This window comes from Podarcis melisellensis, assembly GCF_964234715.1.
Source record: "Podarcis melisellensis genome assembly, chromosome: 2".
Lineage (NCBI taxonomy): Eukaryota > Metazoa > Chordata > Lepidosauria > Squamata > Lacertidae > Podarcis > Podarcis melisellensis.
In genome coordinates this window covers 59,314,321-59,337,350 of record NC_138529.1, presented here as the reverse complement: position 1 = coordinate 59,337,350, position 23,030 = coordinate 59,314,321, and the positions used below count along the sequence as shown (strand labels likewise).

Here is a 23,030-nt window from a genome sequence, read left to right as displayed (position 1 = left end):
TTGCTCTGGCCTTTTCCACGCGATGAGCTTCCACTGCGCTGCTCTGTCTTGGCCCTGGGATATTTGCATTCCCTCTTCATATGGCCTAGACGTCCACACGAGTAGCATTTCACTGCCTTCAAAGCTTTGGCGCCATCTGGTGGTTCCACTGCACTATGGGATGACGTCTGTGAAGACTCCCCCTTTCCCATGCAGCTATCACCCCGCCGATCTGCTTCATTCTGAATCATGGCAGTATCACAAGCTACTGTGCGTTGAGCATTTGGCTGATCAGTGGTATCAAATTCCCCACTTGCCTCATCCAGCCTTCTGCAGCTAGCCATCACTGCTGCTTTAAATCAAGCTGCTTTATACTGGCTGCGTCTGTGTACAGCTGCTTCAATCCAAAGGCAATCTCAAAACAGCCTCTGCATGTGAGCCTGTGCCGCTCTTCTGTTTATTTGCTTATCTGCAGCTGTTTCAAACTGCATTCCAAAAGCAAGCTCAAAAGTGAAAGTCCCCAAGTGCTTTCTCTATGCTGTGCTAAATTCTTGCTGCGTCATAGAGCTGCAGCTGCACTTTACTTTCGTTTTCCCCCAGCATAGCGTCCCTTTGAGCCATTTGCCTGTGCCGCGGCAAAACCGGCTATTATAAGTTCAAAGTCCAGCCATAAAGCCATTAATTAGAAGCTGGCAGGCTGCCCGGAGCAGTAGCACATACCTTCATCAATCATTTTGACGCGCAGAGCAGATACCGTGCGTTCCGTCTCTCTGCCGCTGTTCCGATGCTTTGCTGGCACTTCGTTTCTTGCTCCTTTGTTCCTATGCCAGGAGCCCGACTTCTGAAGACCAATCTCAAAACACTGCATTTTTCTGGGCCCGAAACCAAATGTTGTTGATAAGCAGTGTCCAGTGCACAGCGGAATGATGAGAAGTATGAGCCAACATGCTCTATACTACTTTATTTACAGTTCAAAGCTGGTAAGTTACAGAAAAACATCTTCCCTCTGCCAGAGCAGAGAAAGCGTCATCTCTCCTCTAAGGCACGGAGAGAATCACACAAACAGAGACTGCAAAGAGCAGTGAAAAACAGGAAACCAGTGTACGTCATATCCAGTCTCCTGTTCCCGTGGGAAAACCTCCAACAGTACAGACTCTGTGGAATGTAAACAACCTGTCTCATGACAAGCACTTCGCTGCACAGAGAAGAAAGCAGAAACCAACAGTAACGACAGTGTGGGCTGCCTGGAATTTGCTGAAGGGCTTGTGTGAGGCGTCAGCGAAAGGCCAGAGCCCTGGAGGAAGCCCTGGGGGGGCTGAAGGATGCCCAGAAAGCCCAATGGGGGCTGGGACAGTGTTGGGGAGCTGTTGTAATGCTTCTACACGTCTGTGTGATGGACTGAGTCCTGGAGAGGCTGGACTGACAGGCCCTGTTCCCGATGTCTTGGCCTCTAGGAGCGCTAGTGAGCAGATCGGGGGGGCGAAGAGTTCCAAAGGCGAGTTTAAAGAGCTTTCGCTTTGTGCTGAAGCAGAGAGGAGCTTCAGGGGGGGCCAGGCTGGTGGGAGGCGCCGTTCCAGAAGGAGGAAGGCCAGGCCAGCTGGGAGGAGCCCCGGGCAGTGTTTTTCCACTGGAGTTCAACGTCGGCGTGGCAGTTGCCCCCACCGGAGCAGAGAGCCGATGCAGGATGTTTGCAAAGACTTTTCCCATGGGAATCAGGCAGGTTTCCATGGCAACAGGCCTGGGAAGACAGGCAGGCGTGGAACTGAGCCAGGTGGTCGTGGTAAACAACAGGAAGAGTCTTATCAAGTCTCAGCGAGTATGGCATTGTTTGAAGACGGCCGAGTGGAAATTTCCGAGATGGCCTTTGTAATAGACTCTGCAGCTAACCGCAACATGGTTCCAGAGACCCCTGCAGTCGAGAGGTGGAATTGCACGGCAGTTCCGAAGGGACAGACTATTAAGTTCGCGAATGGACAGAGAACTAGAGTTTCCAAGTGCACTAATGCCTATCTTTCTGTTTTACAGGAGACGGTGGATTTTTGTATTGTTCCAGAGGTTCATCATTGTTTGTTATCTGTGCCTTATTTGTTAAATAAGGGGTTCAAAGTTTGTTTTGAAAATGATGTCTGCACAATCTCCAAAGGGGGGAGGTTACTGGCCAAAGTGCGGAAGGGACAGAATGATCTTTTCATTCTTAAAACGTCTCTTGGAGGTGAGGGGAAGGTTGAGAAAGCACAAGCGTTGCGTGCTACAGTTCCCAACCAGCGTGCTACAGTTCCCGCTCAACATGTCATGTGTGCATGCGTATGACATCAGAGAACGATTCACAATCCTTTAGAGGATTTGCAGGTGTTGCCTGAGGTTGCCACAGGTTGTAAGATTAGAAATTGTCAAAGTGCCATTAATTGTGACACTTGCAAGCAAGCAAAGGTGAGAGGGTGCAGTTACCCAAAGGTGGAACGGGTTACCACTAAACCTTTTGAGCTGGTTCACATAGATTTATCCGGTCCTGTCAAGGAACCAAGTCTGGGGGGGCCAGGTTTCTGCTAACTTTTCTGGATGATTTCTCGCAGAATTCCTGGACTCACGGTCTCAAATCCAGGGAGGATGCAGCACAGCTGATCAAGAGCTGGATTGAGGGGGTGGAACAGAGGTTTTCCACCAGGGTTCAAGCGATCATCAGTGACAGAAATGCTGAGTACACTGGTTCTGCTTTGCAGAAGTTCTTTCAGAAGAGAGGGATACGACACACAGTTATTTCACCCCAGCAAGGGGGGGTGGCAGAGCTGAGGAGTGGAGCTCTGGTTAAGGCTGCACAGGTGATGCTGAAAGAAGCCAGGTTACCTCCTGAGTTTTGGCTGGAGGCTACGAGGGCTGTGTCATTCACCTGGAATCGTGTCTACAACTCACTGGTAGGTGACACACCGTTTTCTTTGTTAAATGGCCGAAAACCCCAGGTTCACTTTCTGCGGACTTTTGGGACTCCTGCGCTTGTCTCTTTGCCTAAAGCTTTGCAAGGGCCAGATGGAGCCAAAGTCCAGAAAATGATCTTCTGTGGGTATGAGCCAGAAGCCCGTGCATGGCGTTTTGCTTACCCGTCAGGTGATCAGAGTAAGGTGCTGATCAGTAAACACGCTGAGTTCTTGGAGGAGGTTGTAAAGTCAAAGACTCCTGTTAGGCATGATGTTCTCTCAGAATGTCTCTCTGATCCAGAAGACAGTTCTGATGAGGCGGAAGAAGAGGCTGAGGCTGCTGATGACGACCAGGTCACTGACCAGGGTCAGGAGCAGGATAGGGCATCTCCACAAGCTGTTAAGAGACAGCCCAAGAGTGAGCCTAGTTCTCCTGTGAGTGTAATGGAGAGGATTCGAAGACGCTTTAAGTCAGAAGGGGAATCCCATGATGCAGAGGACACACCTGCTGATCAAAGTGAGTCAGAGGGAACACCTGAGTTTGTGCCTAGGAGGTCCAGTCGCACAACTAAAGGTATCCCACCAGAGAGGTATCAGGCCACAGGTGCGTGGGTAAGTTTCGCACAGTGCGATTCTGAGAGTTGTGAGGTGGTTCCACAAATGGCAAACAGGTTTGCCAAGGGAGGGCGCAAAGCATTGGGCAAGGAATTGATCTCACAAGGTGTTACTGAAGATGTTGCACAGGTATCACGCAGGGACACAAGGGGGGGTGTTATAGTTCAGAACTTAACTGGTTAAATTCCCTGGTGTGTGTCACCTGCTGACGTCAGCTTACAGAAGCTGGGCGGAGACAGAAGCTTTTAGAAGCTAAGGAGGAGGAGTTTTTCCCTGTACTTTCACTTCTTCTCTCTGTATCTGTGAGAGAGACATGGCTGAAAGAAGCCCTGGTCTTTGATGCTGTAATGTTTTAATAAAGAGCTGTAAATAGACAAATCTGTCTATGTGTGCTTGGCAAAAGGAAGTAAGTCTGCTTTACACGCTGTGTTCTACTCTGCTAAAAGCCGTGACTGAGAAGAGACAGCAGGAGTTATTGCGCAGCTTGGGAGGAAGCGTGCCGGACCGCTATAAGTGATTGATTGGGATCGTAAAGCTGTCTGAGATCGCGGCCCTATCGATCAGGGAGGATCAATATATATCCGAACAGCCCTTGAGAACATTAAGACAGGCACTTGCACAAGGAACTAGTTGTCCAACAGTGCCATGGGTCATTTGGTTCAAAAAGTAGCACAGACCATCTGTTTTACTGTTCAGGTTTTTTTTAAAGAACATTTTGTGACATCGGTATATATTATTCTCTGCAAATGGTGTCCAGCTGAAGAATTCTGTTAACATCTTTGACTGACTAGGTAGCTCCACCATGCTTTGTAATACTTTCATCTTTCCCTACTCTTTCTCGTGTCTACTCACGTCTACTCTTTCTCTTGCAAGTAGTTTTGCCTATAGCTACAGCTCGCCCATGTGAGATCGTTTATCTCTGTAGTTCTAAGACGATGCCGGGAGATAAGTATAATGGAAGTAAGACACAATACTAACAATGAGTAATCAGTTTCATCCAGCAGCTTAGCAAAGTAGTGCAATAAGTTCCTGACTTTGGCCTGCAGCCAAAGAACTCACTGATTAGCTGAAATCGGGTTCTAACTACATGTGACAACTGTTATTAAGTGTGCAGTGTGCCCTCCCAAGCTGCAATCTCCATGAAACCTGCTGTTCCCCACGCAACAGTTAGCATGGGGGAAGGGGCAGATGACTCCCATTTGGTGCCAAACTTCCTCTGCCTTTGTGGAAAGTGAATGAGCAATTTAGCTCCCTGAGCAGTGGGAGATCCCATACCCCCAAAGCAGCTCATGCAACCAGTATGTCAGTGGCTTGGCCTAGCAATGATTCCCAAACTGTATAGTTGCCTTCTAGTGGAGCTCCAGGTTCACAGGGAAAGGAGTTTGTAACAGTGCAATACAGAGGAATCAGATATGGATGTCCCAGTGTTTAGCCACACTCTACTGTGATCAGAGTGGAGTTATGGAGACAGGAACTGGCTTAGTTCTCCATAGCATCCATTGTTTTGTTTATTGAGCAAAGTAAAGGGGCTGCAGTACAGGACACACTTGAGTCCCATGTGTTACTGGGTCACCAGTGATAGTATGTATGTTTAGCCCCACCACCCCAAGGGTTTGCCTGAGTGTACCTCTTTACTTTCCCCTGTCTTAATTAGAAGCTACCATTTATGGGCCAAGCTAAATGTGGTGTTGAGCATGGTGGGGGTAAGGAGTTTTGCAAGGATTGTATTATGTGACAAGAGAAGGTTGAATTATCTTTCCCTGTGTAATCCCGACAAATACCCCACCAGCTGATTAACCCTGAAAGTAAATCTCCCATTGCTACTTGGAGGCAGGATGGGGTTCTGCTTCAGCATTTCACGGGGTATAGGTGTTCCAGCCACAAGGGTAAATTTGCCTCCCTCTCAATGAGAATGTAAATGTGCTGCAAACATTCACAAGGGCTCTTTGGATCTCAGTCCTCAGTTTCTCTTGGCCTAGCCTTGGAGTTCATCTGGCTTAGGATGAAAGGTCAGTTTAGTAATTCCCAAAAGAGTCCTATGCAGCACCTTAAAACTATAACCCATGTGTAGATCAAAAAAACATTGAGGCAGCAACTGATGTGGTTATTTTCCTGTGGTATGTTCTAATGCTCCATCATGTAGCCATTTCTTGTTGCCTTGGTACCTACTTTCAAAGAAGTTAGTGACTTATTATTTGATGATGGTTTTGGTGTGCTGTTTGCTACACAATTAAAATTGGGGGTTCTTTAGCAACAATATGGAGAATAAAGACCTGACCAGTGCAGAAAGCATACAGGAACAAGCCCAATAGTCAAAACCTTAGAACTTTATGACACATGTAGTTAGCTGTGTGATATGGTGGCCAAAAATATAAAATAAAGCTGCTGCAATTCTGGGTTGAAGCAGTTGAAATGTGGAAAGCATAAGGAGTAAAGATCCTTCTCTCAGACCTCATCAGGAGCACCTTGTCCAGTTCTGGGCAGCACAGTTTGAGAAGGATATCAACAAACTGAAATATGTCCAGAGGGGAGTGACAGAGACTATTTCCTATGAGGAAAATGTTGAAAGATTTGGGTATGTCTAGCCTGGAGAAAAGACTTATAAGAGGTGGTACAATAGCTGTTTGAAGGGCTGCCACATAGAGGATGGAGCAATTTTTCTGTCTGTTGCTCCAGAGGGTAGGGCATGAGCCAGTGGGTTCAAATTACAAGGAAAAGGATTAGACAAAACATTAGGAAGGATTTCATGGCAGTGCAAGCTGTTTGCTCATGGAACAGATAGCCTGGGAAAGTAGTGGACTTTCCCTCATTAGATGTTTTTAAACAGAGGCTGGATAGTCACTATCAGGAATGGGTTTCCTGCATCGGCAGAAGCTGGGCTAGATAACTTTTGAGGTCTCATCAAACTCTGATTCTGTAGTAGTATAGTGTAGCCCTTATGGATAGTCCTGGTTCCTGTCTCTGGTTTCTTCTGTTAGGACTGCTTCATATATTATGTACTTAGTATGTGCTTGTATTGTGTATGCTAAAAAACACGTTGCACTTCAAAACGTGTTTGATATGCTACACCATAGGTTGTTCTCAGATATCTTTTTTCTCCCTGCAAATCTGTATGGGTATTGGGAGATGCATAGCTTGCCTGATGAACAGATGAAACAGTCTCTATTGGCATAATCATCTTTAGAAAGGAATACAAGGATTTATTGCTTTCACAAGAGAAAGTGAAATGGTTGGCAGCAACAAATTCCCATGGGGGACTTTAGAAGTCTTCTATCTGTTTTTTACATTGATGTTCAAATATTCTTTTGCAACAAAACTGAATGTTTGGAATCATTTCAAGGAAGAGATCATCTGGTTTTGTGTACCTATAATTCCTCTACTCTTTGCAGTGATGTAAAGTATATCAGCAGGAGAATAGGTGGGAATGGCTCCAGAAGGGATAATCCACAATGCTAGTGCAGGAGGCAGCTGTTTGAGCTGACAGATAACCCATTCCTCAGCTTCTTATTGCACAGACAATAAAAAACAACAACCCAACAATGATGGGAAACACACTCAGAATAACAGTATGGCTTGAAAAAAGCAAAATTGATTTCATGTGAAATATATAATTATAAGCATGAACTTTGCTTAAACAAAAACAAGCAGATTTGCCACCACCCTTCCTTTCCCCTTCTCAGCCCTACTTTTCATGTGGTCCCAATATATCCCTTTCTTGAGCATTGCCCTGCCTATGGGTCCCTCCACTTCCCCACTCCTTTTTCTGGGGTTGCAGCTGCTGCTTGATTGCTGGAGCTAAGGAAAACTGCAGACCCGAGTCTTCAGAAAGTGAGAAGAAAGAAGAAAGGTGGCAGCCAAATGTGAGACGTAGACAAGATGCTGGTGGAGGTTCTGGTTAACCTCAGACAATATCTGCAAAATGTATATGCCAGCCTTCTCCAACCTGTTTGTTGATATCCTTATATTCCAAATATGATTGGACTATATTTTTGTATAATGACATTATAATACAGTACTGGCAGTTTTATTTTCAATCCCATTCATAAAGATCCCTAACATGGAACTTGCCTTTTGCACAGCTGCTGTACTCTGGGTCAAAAATTTAATTTAGCCATCTTTGATGACTCTGGGATCTCTTTACTGGTCAGTCAACACCACCTCAGATGCCCATATGTGAATAGGATTCTTTTGCCCTAATGTGCACCATTTTATATTTGTTTACATTGAAATACATTTGCCATTTTAATGCTCATTTACCCAGTTTGTAGACAACCCTTTGGAGCACCTTGCAATTCCTCTTTGTTCTTACCATCCCAAACAATTTGGTCTCTTCGCATCTCACCCCTAAATCAAGGTCACCCACAAACAAGTTAAAAAGCAGAGGTCCTTTAGGGCCTTCACTTCCTGCATTGTTAAAATCGCCCATTTCTTCCTACTCTCTGCTTTCTGTTCTTTAGCAGGTACTGATCCATTAAAGGACCTGCCCTGTTATCCCATGACTGCTAAGCTTACTCAAAAGTCTCTGGTGTAGGATTTTTTTGAGATGTTTACTGAATCATTCATATCCATATACTTTTGAAAAACTCTAAAAGGCTAGTTAAACAGGACTTACACTTGCAAAAGCCATGCTGGTTCTTCATCAACAAGACTTGTTATTCTATGTCTGTGGTAATTCTATATTGAAGAAGAAGAAGAAAAGAAGAAGAAGAAGAAGAAGAAGAAGAAGAAGAAGAAGAAGAAGAAGAAGAAGAAGAAGATTAAAAGAAAACTGCAACATGGTATGGGCATGAAGCAAGAAGTGCTGTGTCAGTTCTGACTAATTGCATATCACACACAAAAAATGCAGTGGGATGTTTAAGACACTCACTGTTATAATGTTCTACACAATAATCATAAATGGACTATCCGGGCAAAATATTACATCCACTTTAGTACAGAAACATTGCATTTTGAGCCCTTTGAAATGCAATCTCACAGCAACAGAAGTACAGTATTGAGAGGAAGGGATGAGCACTGCGAGCAGCAAATGAGAAACATATGCACATTTATTGTGCAATGAAGTGATTGTGCAGAGGAGTCCTAATGGAAAACAAGGAGGATGGCTTTGAATGAGCAAGTGGCTAGTTGTCAAAAAGTTTTTCTCAGCCAATACTTTACTTTGTAACCCAAAGTATGTTTTGTTTTGTTTTTAATCTTCATCCTAGCTAAACATGCAGCCTCAGAACACTTCACTCCTTCTGATAGGATGAGGAAATTGCCAGATTACTTAGAGTTCACCAAGTCACATGATTCTGGCAATGCTTCCCCCAGGAATAGGCAGCTCTAAGACTGGACAACATTCAGAATTGGACTTTTTTTCTGCCAATGCTCATAACAGAACAGTAAGATGAACAGGAACATATATAGAGTGATGCATTTTACTTTAGTTTGTGCTGATATATTTTGGACTTACTCAGAATTAGACTGCAATTCTCTAAACACGCAAGGTTCTCATGAGCAAGTTTGTCCCAGTGCTTTCTGCAATAGATTTATTTGTTTGATTACACATTTATGCAGTAACCTTAAAAAAAAAATCAGAAAGTGAAGGCTCTACATGCACCAAATAATGATTAAATATTATACCATAATACCAGAATGAAATGAAGGGACATAGGTGACGCTGTGGGTTAAACCACAGAGCCTAGGACTTGCCGATCAGAAGGTTGGCAGTTTGAATCCCTGCGATGGGGTGAGCTCCCGTTGCTTGGTCCCAGCTTCTGCCAACCTAGCAGATTGAAAGTATGCCAGTGCAAGTAGATAAATAGGTACCACTCCGGCGGGAAGGGAAATGGCGTTTTCGTGCACTGCTCTGGTTTGCTACATGCTGGCCACATGACCCGGAAGCTGTACGCCGGCTCCCTCAGCCAATAAAGCAAGATGAGCGCTGCAACCCCAGAGTCAGTCACGACTGGACCTAATGGTCAGGGGTCCCTTTATCTTTACCTTACCAGAAGGAAATACAAAAACTATCACAACTGCATCTTGTTTAAAAAACAACCCCACCCCAAAACATGTAAAAAAAACCGGTAAGATTCATCACAGTGCAAATAGATGCTAATATAGAGCAAAGGTAGATGTTTGCAGACAGTTCCTGTAGCATCTTGGTTGAAAATATTATCTCTTTAACTTAGAGTAAATCAAGAAATAGTATACATTCTTGCAAAGACCGTTTGTTTGTTTGTTTGTTTGTTTGTTTGTTTGTTTGTTACATTTCTATAACACCTTTTCTCCCAATTTCTACTCCCCATTTTATCCTCACAACAGCCCTGTGAAGTAGGTTAGGCTGAGAGACGGTGACTAGGCCAAGGCTACCCAGTGAGCTTCTCACAGTCATGGTGGTTTTAAAAATTGTGCACTGGAATCCTTTATGCCACTGTATACCACTTGCAGTACACAGAATACTTCTTCCATGTAACCATGGGCATGTGTGATCATCAGCCATGCATATTACACAGGTTAAATGCAAAGCCATTGCAGCACTTTGCATGCATCATGTCTTCTGAATATAAATATATAAATATATACTGAATATAAATATATAGCGCAACAGTTATTTACTGATTGTAATTGAATTTTTGGACTAGTGCTATACAGCAGACTACCATCCTTGTAGCTCTTTTCTGTAAGTCTTTTCCTTACGATGTCTTATTTTGCATTGAAAACCAACAAATTAAAAAATAAATCAGTCTTGGAATTTGTATTAGCAGAAATTACGTTTAAATGCTTTAAAAACATGTTTAAACACTGCCTCCAACTGATGTTTGGTCAAGCCCATAAATCCTTCAGTCCAGAAATTTCTTATTTCACAAAACCAATCAGTCACTTAAAATGCTACTCTGGGATTGTCACATAATTAATGCAGCATGGTGCTGTAATGCTTAATAAAAAGCATAAGTTAAATCGGAATGTATGGTCGTTCCAAACCATGTTGCATTGTTTTTAGAAGAGAGAATGGTAACAATGGCAAGTAAGTGACTGGTTATTCAGAACCTTGGTGGAACATGTGTGTGTGTGTTGTGTACATACTTGAGCACATGCCTGCCTATATCGTCAAATGCATTTTCAGTATTAAGGCCCAGTGGCCCATTTTCTCTCCCAAGTAAAATTAAATTTGAAAATCATTTTTCATTCCTTGATCCTTGTGATTTCAAGGAATAACACTGGAAGCTACAATCAAGCCAATTGCCCTTACGCTTACAGCATGGCCTTAACAATAGCATTTAATTTGCTTTTTTAAATATTGCTCAATTTTGATTAGAGCTCATGTGGAAACAGTAGCTGATTTTTACTTTTGGATCCCCTCACACCCCCTACATTACTGCCTCAAGTGTCAGCTCACATTAGTAGCGGAAATGGTTGCCATGTCTAACTAACTGAAATAACTTTTTGCAAAGGTCTGTGGTAGAGTATTAGAGGCTCTATTTGGTCAACATACTGTGAACAAATAAATAAATGGAACTAATCTTCTTGAGTATGAAATTTAGACACTCTTGTAGGGGAGATTACACTGCTGGTAAGATTGTGAGTGGTGAGATGAGTGAGTGGTGAGATTATTAGAAACACACATGAAAGACAAGGGAAGAGAGCCTAGTGTTTTGGAATCCCTGCTGTAGGTAGTGGGTCGGTAGGTGGAAGGAGAAAGCATTAGCATTCCAAACAATTTATCTGTGATGCATTCTGAAAATCAATCATCTCTTGTTACTGCTGTTTTATCAGCCGGGGTTGATTTTCTGATAATTTGGTAGGCACACAACATTAAAGACTACAGTGTACCTCGGGTTACATACGCTTCGGGTCCACGTACGCTTCAGGTTACAGTCTCCCAGAAATATTACCTCGGGTTAAGAACTTTGCTTCAGGATGAGAACAGAAATTGTGCTCCAGCGGTACTTAACCCGAGGTACCACTGTATATGGGTTGCTGAATCACATCAAGGCCCATTGTTTTTCATCCCAGGCTTGCCTAATGCCCCTAGGGAAAAAATCAAGTCAGGCATAAGAATATAAGAAGAGCCTGCTGACCTGTCCAATCCAGTGTCCTGTTCTTACAGTGACCAACCAGAGAAGCCTATGAGAAGCCCACAAGCAGTACATGAGCTTAAGAGCACTCTGCCCAGCACCTGGTATTTCAGGACCATGCTGCCAATAACAGTGGAGGTGGAACATAACCACCCTGGCTGGTAGCTGTTGATGGGCTTCGCCTTGAATCTGTGAAATCCTCTTTTAAAGGCACCCAAGGCATAAAGATGCTGACATTGTCTGATCTTCGTATCCAGCTTCCGGTATTGATATAACCTGCTCCTGCCCATGGAGGTTCAATTGAGCTACCTGGCTAATAGTCATTAATACTGCGTTGTCTTGTATGTTGTATTTTAATAGCTGTCTTCATTCATCCGTCGAGATCCTGGCAATTATCTTTCCCCCAGTTGTTCATGCAGACTCCATTCAACATGTTTTCCTCTTAAAACATTTCACACATGCTGCCACAAGTTCTGAGAGGGAAGGCAAAATCATAAGCGTTCATATACAATGGCGTGCTTACTAATTACTTAATTTGCAGCTCAGTGTGGCATTGAGAAAAGCCTGTGGGAGAGAAGATGATCGGCCTGACATTGTGTTGTGGACTGGGAGAGGAATGTGTTTAAGGTAGTCAGTAGTCATAATAACTGTGCTCTGCACTAGAGAGCATGACAGATTCACTGTTTGCTTGGGTGTGAATTTCCCACCAAATAAATATTTTCCCACCAAATAAATCTGGTTTTCAAATGTAACTGCTGCTGCAAGCCAGCACCAAATATGCACGAACACTCTCAACATAAAATTTGAAGGTTATTTAAGTACCTTATTTCTGGGTTGTTGTTGTTTTGTTGTTGTTGTTTTGGGTTTTTTTAATCCAAATCTTAAAGCAGACTAAATATTTCTGAATCTAAGAATTTACTCTAAAAATAAAATGTCACATTTCATGCCTGTAAAGGTGTAGAATAAATGTTACAGTACATTTTACAATTAAAAGAAACATGCTTGAATCTTACATTCCACCCCCACCCACCCAGCATTTTTTTCTATATATATATTTTACTGCTATAAATTAGTCTATAAATAAACCTTTGTGTGTTTTTGTACTTTGATGCAGCATATGTGCCTTCAGGTGGTGTGTTGCCTATGGCAGGTCGTGAAACCCCAGGACAATCATATCCAGGGTGTTGACTTCAACATCCATGTGGCAGCCAGACGTGCCTTTGCTTCATTTAGCAACATGTTTTCTTCTTGTTGTTGCCAGCAGTTCAGCTCTGAAATAGAGTTATGTTGGCATGTCCTATGGATTAGTTGTATTTTGTGTCTGGTGTTTTCTGGAAGCTGCACTCAGACCAGAAAAGAAACCCAGGAAACAAACTGTTGCATGCCACCCCAATCTCTGAGCAATACGAGATTCCAGGGGTTCCAGGCGCTCACCCAGAGTCCATGCTTCCTTTCGGCAATGAGGCACAAAGACCGTGGTGTCCTTATGATAGTTGGTTTATTTCCAATATATACAACCTGAGCCTATGATGAAGGGGTTCACAGCATTAACACCCCAAAGGGTCTTGTTTCTCCCATAGCCACAGCCTTAGATTCAAGCAGAAAATCAGCCATGCCTTTTTCTCAGCCTTTCCCGCCTGCATCTTCTTCCTCTAGTTCACATCACAGCCAACTCTGTCCTCCAAACTCCTGCTTTGTCTAACTAAGAGAAGGAGGAGGGGCACCCTTGCTGTCTGGCACAGAGCCCCTTTTCCTTGGTTCCTTAATGGCTCATCACCTCCCCTTTGTTCTCTTAATTGCCCGTTGCTCAGGTGATTACCCCATGGGGAAGCTAGCTTAGCTTATATTTTAACCGCCTGCTGGATTCAAGAATTCAGGAGGCTTGATTAAATTCTAACACTTACTGGGTGCAGGAATTTAAGGGAGTCTGGCACCCTTGAACTCATAACAATACTTCGAGTTCAAAGTAAGGAGCTGTGAGAGCAGAGGATCTTTCTGCATCCAGCCTCAGATCAGTACAGGAAAATGAACAATGGCTTGATGATGAGAGAAGATGAAAACCTCTATTAATATAATTTGAGTTACCACTTTTACCAACAGATTAACTGTTTTTCCTACTGTTAACTAAGTTACTTCAAAGTTTACCTACTGTTTAAAAATGGTTTGACTGAAAACATGCAATCCCAACATACTTGAGTGTAAATCCCATATAACTAATATTATTGGGGTTCATTCATGCTCTGGGGCAGATTTGGGGGGATGTGGAGGGTTGGCAGGCAGAATAGGAAGTACCATTCGGTAGGAGGAATTAACAGGAGGACTACTGTTTTGGATACAACTCTTGTTTACTGATTATCTAATTTGCAGCTAATAATTCTTTTTTAAAACAAAAAGTCCTGCTTCCACGTACAATGCAAACTTGCTTTTCCCCATATAGAGAGCTGCAGGTTCCAATGTTCTTGTTCTGTTGTAAGCAACAAAGCTAGCTCTTGACAGCTGTCCTACCACTCCTTGTGATACAGCTGCATTGTACAAACTCCAGACCGTCATGCGACAATGCTTAGTAATTCTTGTAAACAGTATAATTTGTTAATGAAGAATGGTGGATCTGTATGCGCAAATGATAAATCAAATAAGCAGGTATGAACAGATTTCCTCAGTTCTGTACTGTTATTATTCTGAAATTCAATTCTGTTTGGGTTGTTCTGGAAAGAAATGAATATTTTGCAGTGTTGATTCTCTCCCACCCCTCAAACACACACACACACACACACACACACACACACACAAACACAGTTCTCTAGAAGAGGGAAAGTTTATTCCTTTCAGCTCCATAAAAAAAGAAGAAATAGCTCAAAGGAGTAATTTTATTTTCAACAACGGTATTTTTAAAGGAGTAAACAAGCACTCCAATAGGAGTTTTAAAATATGTGTATTTATTTCTTTTGAGATTTTTTTAAGGCCTTGCTTTCCTGTAACCTTTTTTTTTAAAAAAAAATTAATCCCTAGACCCTAATCTTAAAGGTTTAAGGTTGCCTTTCTGAAAGCACATGAATTCCTGAAGTAAAATGCTGGAACAACTGAGAATTCTGACATTCATCAGGACTGCTCCAGTCAGAAGTTTTGGTTATTTTGAATCGCAAAAAGTGGGGAGAAAGTTGACAGCAGAGAATTCAATACATATTCTTAGCAATAATGCTTTTCATAGATTATGCCTCCACCCCCAGCATGCATCATTTCAGACTGTTTGACTGAGCTGGTTGCCCTGTGAATTTTATGCTAAAGCACAGAGGAATGTTCAAATTTTGTTTTCGAGGTGGAAGTCCAAACTCCATGATTGCATTTGTGGTTATTTCAGATTTACGCTGGTAATGAACACCAATAACCCACTATGTATGTATAGATTTAGAGGAAGATGTAATGTGTGTAACATGTGGCAACTTTTATGTACAAATATGAGTTAGAAAAGTGTATCTGCTCTAGGGTCTTACTTTGTGGCTGCAGTGTTCCTAATTTGTACTCTGTAGTGATGGGTTTGGCACTAGAGAGGAAGATGAGAACACATGAGGCCAAATGATGCATGTGAGATGATCAGCTGCTTCCTAGTTTGGATTGATATGCAAAGTGCAGTGGTTATAATAGATCCATGTATTTGGATTTCTTACACAATGTGCTGAGATTTGCTAAGCATTACAGAAGTGATCTTCACACACACACAAATGAAATTCACATCACATGATCCAAGATCTGAGTCTGCCTATTGCTATCAGCCAAGATGCAGCCATAATATGGCCATGGAACATCAGCTTGTTCTTCCACTTTTCCTAAAACTTAAATAACTGTGTAGAAGGTTATATAAAGCAGGGGCCTCAAAAAGTCGGAGGAGTAGTTTATATGGTGCAATTATTATCTGGGATTTCCTTATTGTAAAGGGTGCTGTTGCCTGCACGGGGTGCTTTAAAAAACCCATGCAATTTAGAATTGCTATACTCTTAGCTTGGCTACACTCAATGGAGGAGCACAGTTTCAGATAGCTATTGACTGACCAGTCTGCTATAGAATATGTGTGGCTGGATGAGCATGCTTTTAATAAAAAGACTGGTGCATTCTATGTGTCCAGCTTTGCATGTGAGTATTTGCAGAGGAGAAAAGTATAGGTCAAAGATGTGCAAGGACCAAAATTATAGTTCGGCATAAAACTAGAATGACAGTGCTGACTGCAACTGAACAAAGGAGATTAATAGCCTGATTTCCCATGCAGCAACTGAAGCATTTGTTTTGGCCTCTGTCCAAAAGAGGATACTGAGCAACATGGATATTTAAGCTGACCCTGCACAACTCCTTCTGGTCTTAGCCAATCATTTTTCCTATTAGAGTACTTACTCATTTGAAGTATCACTGTGTGAAATAAAATAAACCCAAAATGTATGTCCAATACTTGTACTTGTGGCCAGTTTAAAGATAGATTTCCAGTCCAAGACTTTACAGTATAATGCTACCTCTGCAGAAAATAGTTGCAGAGCTTTGTAATGCTTAAAACGCATTGTAAGAGAAATGTCATTTTTGAGATTGCTGCCTCAAGGACTTGAAGGTTGTACTTGCCTCCTCTATTGGCAAAATGTTGCAGCGGTGTGGTGGCTGAGGGCATTTGTCTTCTGCCCATATTTTAGTGGGTATAGAACTTGCTGGGACAGCTTTATGTGCTGATCAGATGAGAGGAGGGCCAGGTTTGCTCCGGATCTGGAACTGCTAGATTCAGATAACTAGGAACTACAGGTCTTTGCTTAAAGCTTATCACATAGTTAATGGTTGTATCACATAGGGCGGCAGTGGTTTGATTATGCAGTGAAGCCCAACATTGGCAATCACCCAAGGCTCCAGATATAGAGAAGGCTTCAGAAGGAGGGTAATGTTGGACTTAACAGTATGATCAAAGGCTACAAACAACTTCATCACCCCTCTGTCTATAGGCAGCAACACAAGGTAGACTTAAGTGGCTGCCGCACAGCTCCAGTGAACCCTGAATTCACCCTAAAATAATCAAATTCTGAAGTGGGATCCTCACTGGATCCACTCTGGGGTATATCTGGTCCTTGCTGTCCATAGTAAAACTCAGGAAAAGATCTGCTTCCATCTGCACTGCAGATGGATGTTGTGGGACTGATTATAACAATAAAGGTCTGCATTTAAGCAATAATGATGTCAGTGTGTCCCTCACCATATTACTCTGCCAAATGATTTCTCCCAATTTAACTTCACCATACAAAATAGCAGTATGAAAAATTTTCAGAGCAATTGCCAAATTGTTTGAGGACACTCAGTGTGGACACTCAGTGGTGGAGTGACTTTACTTTTCAGCTGTCTGCCTCCCATATGCAGCCACTTAGGATACAGACGTGGCCTGGCACTAACAGATGACTGAAACTTTATTTTGATGTTTTACGAAGGCCCTATACAAGGGTGGCTATATATAGGCTTGGTTTATACTTTTATTACTTGGATGCTAAACTACAGGAGATGAATGTGCATACTGTACACGCTGCATAAATCACACAGTATTTCTAAAATCCCTTTTGAAATTGGTAATTAAATGAGTTGGTGTTCCGCCCAGTTGTATGCATGTTTACTTACCATCATATTCAGGAACTCAAGTTTCAAGTCAGCATTGTGTTTTTTGGGTCAGTACAGCGTACTGCCACCTCTTTTTCCTCCACCACCATCTTGCTGCCACCACTTGTCTCCTGCCTGTTCGCTCACTCGCTCTCCACCCCTGCCCCACACCTTTGCTGCTTCCTCCTCGATTGCTGCTGCTTCCTTCAGCTGCAGTCACAGCCTTCCAGAGGTGCTTTGGTGCATCCCTTATAAAAGTACCTTCTGGGAAGGTGCCTGGCGATTGTAAAAAGGGCGTACCAGAGCAGAGGCGCTTTGGTGCGACCCTTACAATCACCAAAGTACCTTCTGGTTGCCATACCTAATTACCATGTGGGGTCTGCCAGGCCCAGTCATTACAGGACTTTAACAAAAAACCTAACGACCCATTTGGTTTGCTTGGCTTTTTCTGGTTGTTGTTGTATTGGAGTGCTGATTGCTTTTAGTAGCATTTGTGTATTGGATTTTAATGTTTTTCAACCGGATGTTTCTTTTATTATGATTACTGCTGTTTATTATTCATTGCTGTTGCTTTTATACTTTATTTTATTCTATAATCAGCAGTGAGAGGGTTTACCCTTAAAGGCAATCTAATCTTCTGTGCAGTCAGGGAGATTTGATCAAGCATGCACTTCTAATGCTCTTGGTCAGGCTTCCTCAAACTCGGCCCTCCAGATGTTTTGAGACTACAAGTCCCATCATCCCTGACCCTGTCCTGCTACCTAGGGATCATGGGAGTTGTATGCCAAAAACATCTGGAGGGCCAAGTTTGAGGAAGTCTGCTCTTGGTGTTACTTCTCTTAGAAATTTTTTAGGAATTTCAGGGCCACTTCTTTTGCTATCATCTCTCCCCACTTCTTTCACCTTGCTACAAATCAATATTTTTTCCATTTCCTTTGACGCTCTTAATATATCATATGTGATGATTGCTGGTTCTTACTGTCTTTATATTTGTATAAAGAAATAGCTTTTTAAAGAAAAAAAACCTTATGTAGGGTTGCCATATCACAGCCCCAGAAAACTGAACAGCAAATTATTATGCAAATTGGACATAGCTGGACAATCTTATCTCATTTGTGTGATTTCTATTAAAAAATTATCTCTCTACTAGTTGCCAAGAAACTGAGCAATGACAAAAGAACCCATGGAAGGGCTTGTGGTTGTTTCGTGATTACAATGCCAGGGAAGAAAGAATTGACATATTAGCTCAGCTCTTTTACCCACTCAGTCACTACTTACCGGGTGACCTTAAGCAGGCTTGTTTTCTGTTTGCTCGAAAGAGCAGGACCCAAACCAGAAGATTCAAATGACAAGAAAGCAGATTCCAACTAAACGTTAGGAAGAACTTTCGGATGGAAAGAGCTGTTCAATAGTGAAATGGACAACCTAAGAAGGTGGTGAACTTCAATGAAGTTTTTAAAGCCCTTTTTATATGGCCACCTGTCAGAGATTAGGCAAGGGGTTAGACTAGATCACCATTTGAACTCTACAAATTCTACGATACTTTGATAATGGTTTTGTGATCTGCTCATTGATATCACACAGCTTCTTTTTTATATAATTGCTTTTAATTTAAGAGTCCATGCATACACAAGCAGAAAAGAGAAATGCAGCAGTAGCAGTCCCCATCATCACCCAGAGTGGCAAATAAAAAGAGGCAGAACCTTTTCACCAGCAAGCACTACCTTCACTGTTAGAAAGAAGTTAGAGGAGTGGAGAGGAGTTCTGCAAATGTTAAGCTCTGTCCTTCAAGTGTTTAGGTAACCACTTGGTCCACTTAGCCGCTCTTTTCCATTCACATGTGATGGTTAGGAGTGGCTAAGTGGTTAAGCATCATTGCCTAGAACAAAGAAACAACTTTGGGAGGAGAAACAACTTTTTTACTAAGTACCAGGTGATTGGCACATTTTCCTGTTTTTCTCTGCAACTTGAAATGTTCTTTTTCACATAAAAGCTTAGAATCTAAACCAGGTGATGCATTACCCAGGCACCATCTGCAGTTTCTTTAATCCAGATAATACTTGGATTTCTGGGAAATATGGCAACCCTGCTTTTACCACTGCTAGTAATTAATCATTTTTAAAATTAGCAAGCAGATGCAGTGAGGGACAACCTCCAAATAAAGTAGCACATTAAAGGGTGGGTACCAACTCTTGCATGACAAGGCCAACTGGTTTCCATTTTACAAAGAATTAGAAAAGGATGTGGTCCCTCAAAAACAACCAACCAAAATATTGCTCAATAATTAAACACCTTTCGAAATGTCCAGGGTTTCCCCACATGATCAGTTTTGTTCAATTAATAGTGTACAAAGTCAACAAATTGTCTCTGAAGTTTCTACTGCTGTCCTGAGGATATCACGTTTTCACAGTACAGTATTCAAGTCTGCAATACAGTATTATTTGCCCAAAGGAAATAGTATGTCCGTATGTATTATGTTTATTGTTTGGAATGTACGTCAGACACCTAATAAGTATTGCATGTGACTTGATTAGTAGCGCAGCCTTCCTCATTCTGCACTTACATCATTTCATTAATTTTTATCCCATTCTCTTCCTTTGAATTCCCCCTACCCTGTGCAGGAGTACTCGTTTAATGCATCCATTAAAAAACAACAACACACAAACACCATTGCTGTTGATTTTCTCAATTGGCTTTGTTTGTCAGAATTTGCTCTGACCTTCTCCTGTGCTGATGTGTTAATAAATACTTGTAAGGGGCGAGCACATCCATACACTCCCACACAATGAGGCTACTCCTTTCCATGTCTCTTGTATTTATTAAATTTCTATCCTCCCCTTCTTCCCAAAGGAGCCATGGGTGGATGTCTTGCTAGTTCTGCACCAATATTATCAGTACTTTTTGGTAAAAAAAATAAAAATTAATCAATGAGTTGCTGGCACTCTTTTATCTTAATTGAAGTGTCATGGGTGCCAGGACATCATGGCTGCTATGGACAGAAAAAAACAAAACTAAAAAAGAGGTGCTGGTATTCTCTACTGGTGAGTACTGACACATCAAAAGCATTGATGATGATGATGATTTACCGTATTTTTCGCTCTATAACACGCACCCGACCATAACACGCACGTAGTTTTTAGAGGAGGAAAATCCGTAGGCATGCCACCCGTAGGCATTCCCTCCATAACACGCACAGACATTTCCCCTTACTTTTTAGGAGGAAAAAAGTGAGTGTTATGGTGCAAAAAATACGGTAATTTATGAATTGTTTCTCATGAGGCATCTTGAAGCACTTTATGATATAAAACATATAAAACAGTTACATATATAAAAACAGTTGAAAACAATTGAATAACATTTTAAATAAAAAAAACCACCTTTAAAATTAAAAACCAGTTTAAAGTATAAACAGCAGATACATGAAATCAGTTCAGATGCAGGACAGAAACCAACTTGGGATCAAAGTTTTAGAAGGCTTGCTGGAAGAGGAATGTCTTTAGCAGGCACCAAAAAGCCAACAGAGAAAGTGCCTATCTGATATGCGATGGAAGAGAATTTCAAAGGATGGGTAGCACCACACTGAAGACCCTATACACCAGGCTTGCACTCTTGTATTATTAGCCTGTAAAGCAGCTTTTTCAGAATTATTGTGCAAAGACTGTGATGCCCTCAGGACATGCTTTTCACTGATCACGTGGGGAAAGCCTCTGAGGTGGGAAGGCAGGGTTTACTGTGCTACAAAAATAATATTGCTTTATAACACATTGTTGTCTTCTTTTGTTTTAGGGGCCTCTTGGACTGGATGGCAAACCAGTAAGTTATGCTCTGAGTAACAGACGCACACTGTGGATGAATTAAAAGTGTCAGTATTCAGCTATATGCAAAATCATAAGCTGCTTGGCACTGCTTCACGGTATCTAAAATCCATTGATTTAACTGTGTGAACCTAGTTGGGTTGTACTAATGGGCCCAGAGCTCATGAAAGTATTATGAGAAAGTGAATATTCTGAGAAAGCTTTACTGAAGAATAAAATATTTGTGTTCTAATAAAGCAAGAATAAAAACCGTCACCTGAGAGTCACAGCTGCTCTGTGGGCCCCAAATATGGCTTACCTGTCAGTCACTGAGTTAGTCAACCAAGGTCTTGGCTGCACCACTTCAGATTGTTCACATGATTAAATGCATCTCTATAGAGGGGGAAAATATTTCACATACATAAATATATAGAAGTCAGGGGAAAGGGTCTAGCATAAATATCCACAAATAAAGACAGGGGAAAGGTTAAATCAGGGATGTTCCTCATCCCTACATTAGAGGTAAATGGCCCCTCTTTCTCCTTGAAATAATTTGTTTTAGTAAAACTTGTGGGGGGGGGGAGCTGCACTGTAGATTAATCAGCTACTTCCTTACTATCCTTTTGTTGATCTCTACAGGGGCCTCCAGGAGCAAAAGGGGAAAAGGTAAGATTGGTCATTCAGAACATTGCCTTAAAATTTCTTAAGTAGGTTCCTAAGCATTCTAATAAGAGTTGTGTCTCAATTCTTTCTTTTTAAATCATCTTCCTGTTTGGCCTTTGGGTCATATTGTTTCCTGTGTCCACTGTCAGGAATTTGCTTTTCCATACACAAGGCTTCCGTATCAGAATCTGCAGTCCCAGTTGCCACTGGGAATTCCCACTAGGACATACCGTATTTCTTTTGCGTTTCATTAGGGAAGGGTGGGGAATTTGTGGCCTTCCAGACCACATCTCCACACCCTTGGCCCTGCTGGTTGGCGTGGGTGGAGCCCAATGACATCAGGAGGGCCACAGGTTACCTATTGCTGCTTGGACCGTCTGATTTTGACATGATTGCCATCAAAGGATTCCACAGAACCAAAAGCTCCTTACAGCTCTAGAAATAAATTTTATATTGGGAGATGTACCATGTGACTGGTAAGAGATACACCAAATTATATGTTTTCTAAATTAGCCAAATATAAGGGTTCAAACACTTTCAATGGTTTTGAGCAACTTCCCGACTCAACCAACCCACTGGGAAGGGCAATCATCTCCCAGCTGTATAACAGTCTCACACAACTGGCTACACTTTCTCTCACTTCATTACAAATAAAATGGGGTAAAGATTTTGGAGAAGAATTAGAGGAACAACTCTGGAAACAAATGGAGAATAAACTCCCATTTGGATGCATCTCAATTAGAACTCAAGAAAATGCTTTAAAGATATCACGTTGCCCAGCCAAATTATATAGAATTAATTGTTACACATCCAACCTTTGCTGGAGGGAATGCAATATGCCTTGCTCTCTGCTACATATGTGGTGGTTTTGCCCAAAATGTATTCCCAAATGATAGAACAATCGCTACAAACCAAACCCCAAATTAGCCCTCCTATCTTATTTTACTCCTCAGTTTAAGAACATAACCAGCAAACACCTCATCCTCCACTTATTAACTGCAGGTAGATTAGTGACTGCAAATAATAGGAAAACTTTAAATGCAAATCTTTTGGAAGCCTGGATTTCACAAGTGTGGGACAACGTGCTTATGGACAAATTAATTATTTCACAAAAGGAATATCAATCAGGCAGTGGGCAGGGGGAGACTCACACCTTCTGTACGACATGATATCCTTTTATTGACTCATGGAACCTCATGGAAAGACACTTTCATTTGATTGCCTTTCTTGGAGCTTCTAAAACTACAACCATCAGCCCCTATTTTTATTTCTTTTCTATACAACTACTAAGCTCTGTTTTCCTTGTATGGATGTGTTTTGTTTCCTGAAATAAAAAATCTAATTTTAAAAAAATTCCACAGATATTTTATCCATGCCCTGTCTTGATACCACAATCCCAC

General features: G+C 41.9%; 1 protein-coding gene across 1 annotated transcript in view; it reads left to right on the top strand.

Moving 5' to 3' along the window:
• The window catches only part of COL23A1 (collagen type XXIII alpha 1 chain), a 314,166-nt gene that overhangs the window by 243,289 nt on the left and 47,847 nt on the right, over positions 1-23,030 (top strand). Inside the window, exons 5-6 of the mRNA XM_081900617.1 lie at positions 20,960-20,986; positions 21,607-21,633. Of these exons, the coding sequence (XP_081756743.1) occupies positions 20,960-20,986; positions 21,607-21,633 (54 nt within the window). The remainder of the gene's footprint in view (positions 1-20,959; positions 20,987-21,606; positions 21,634-23,030) is intronic.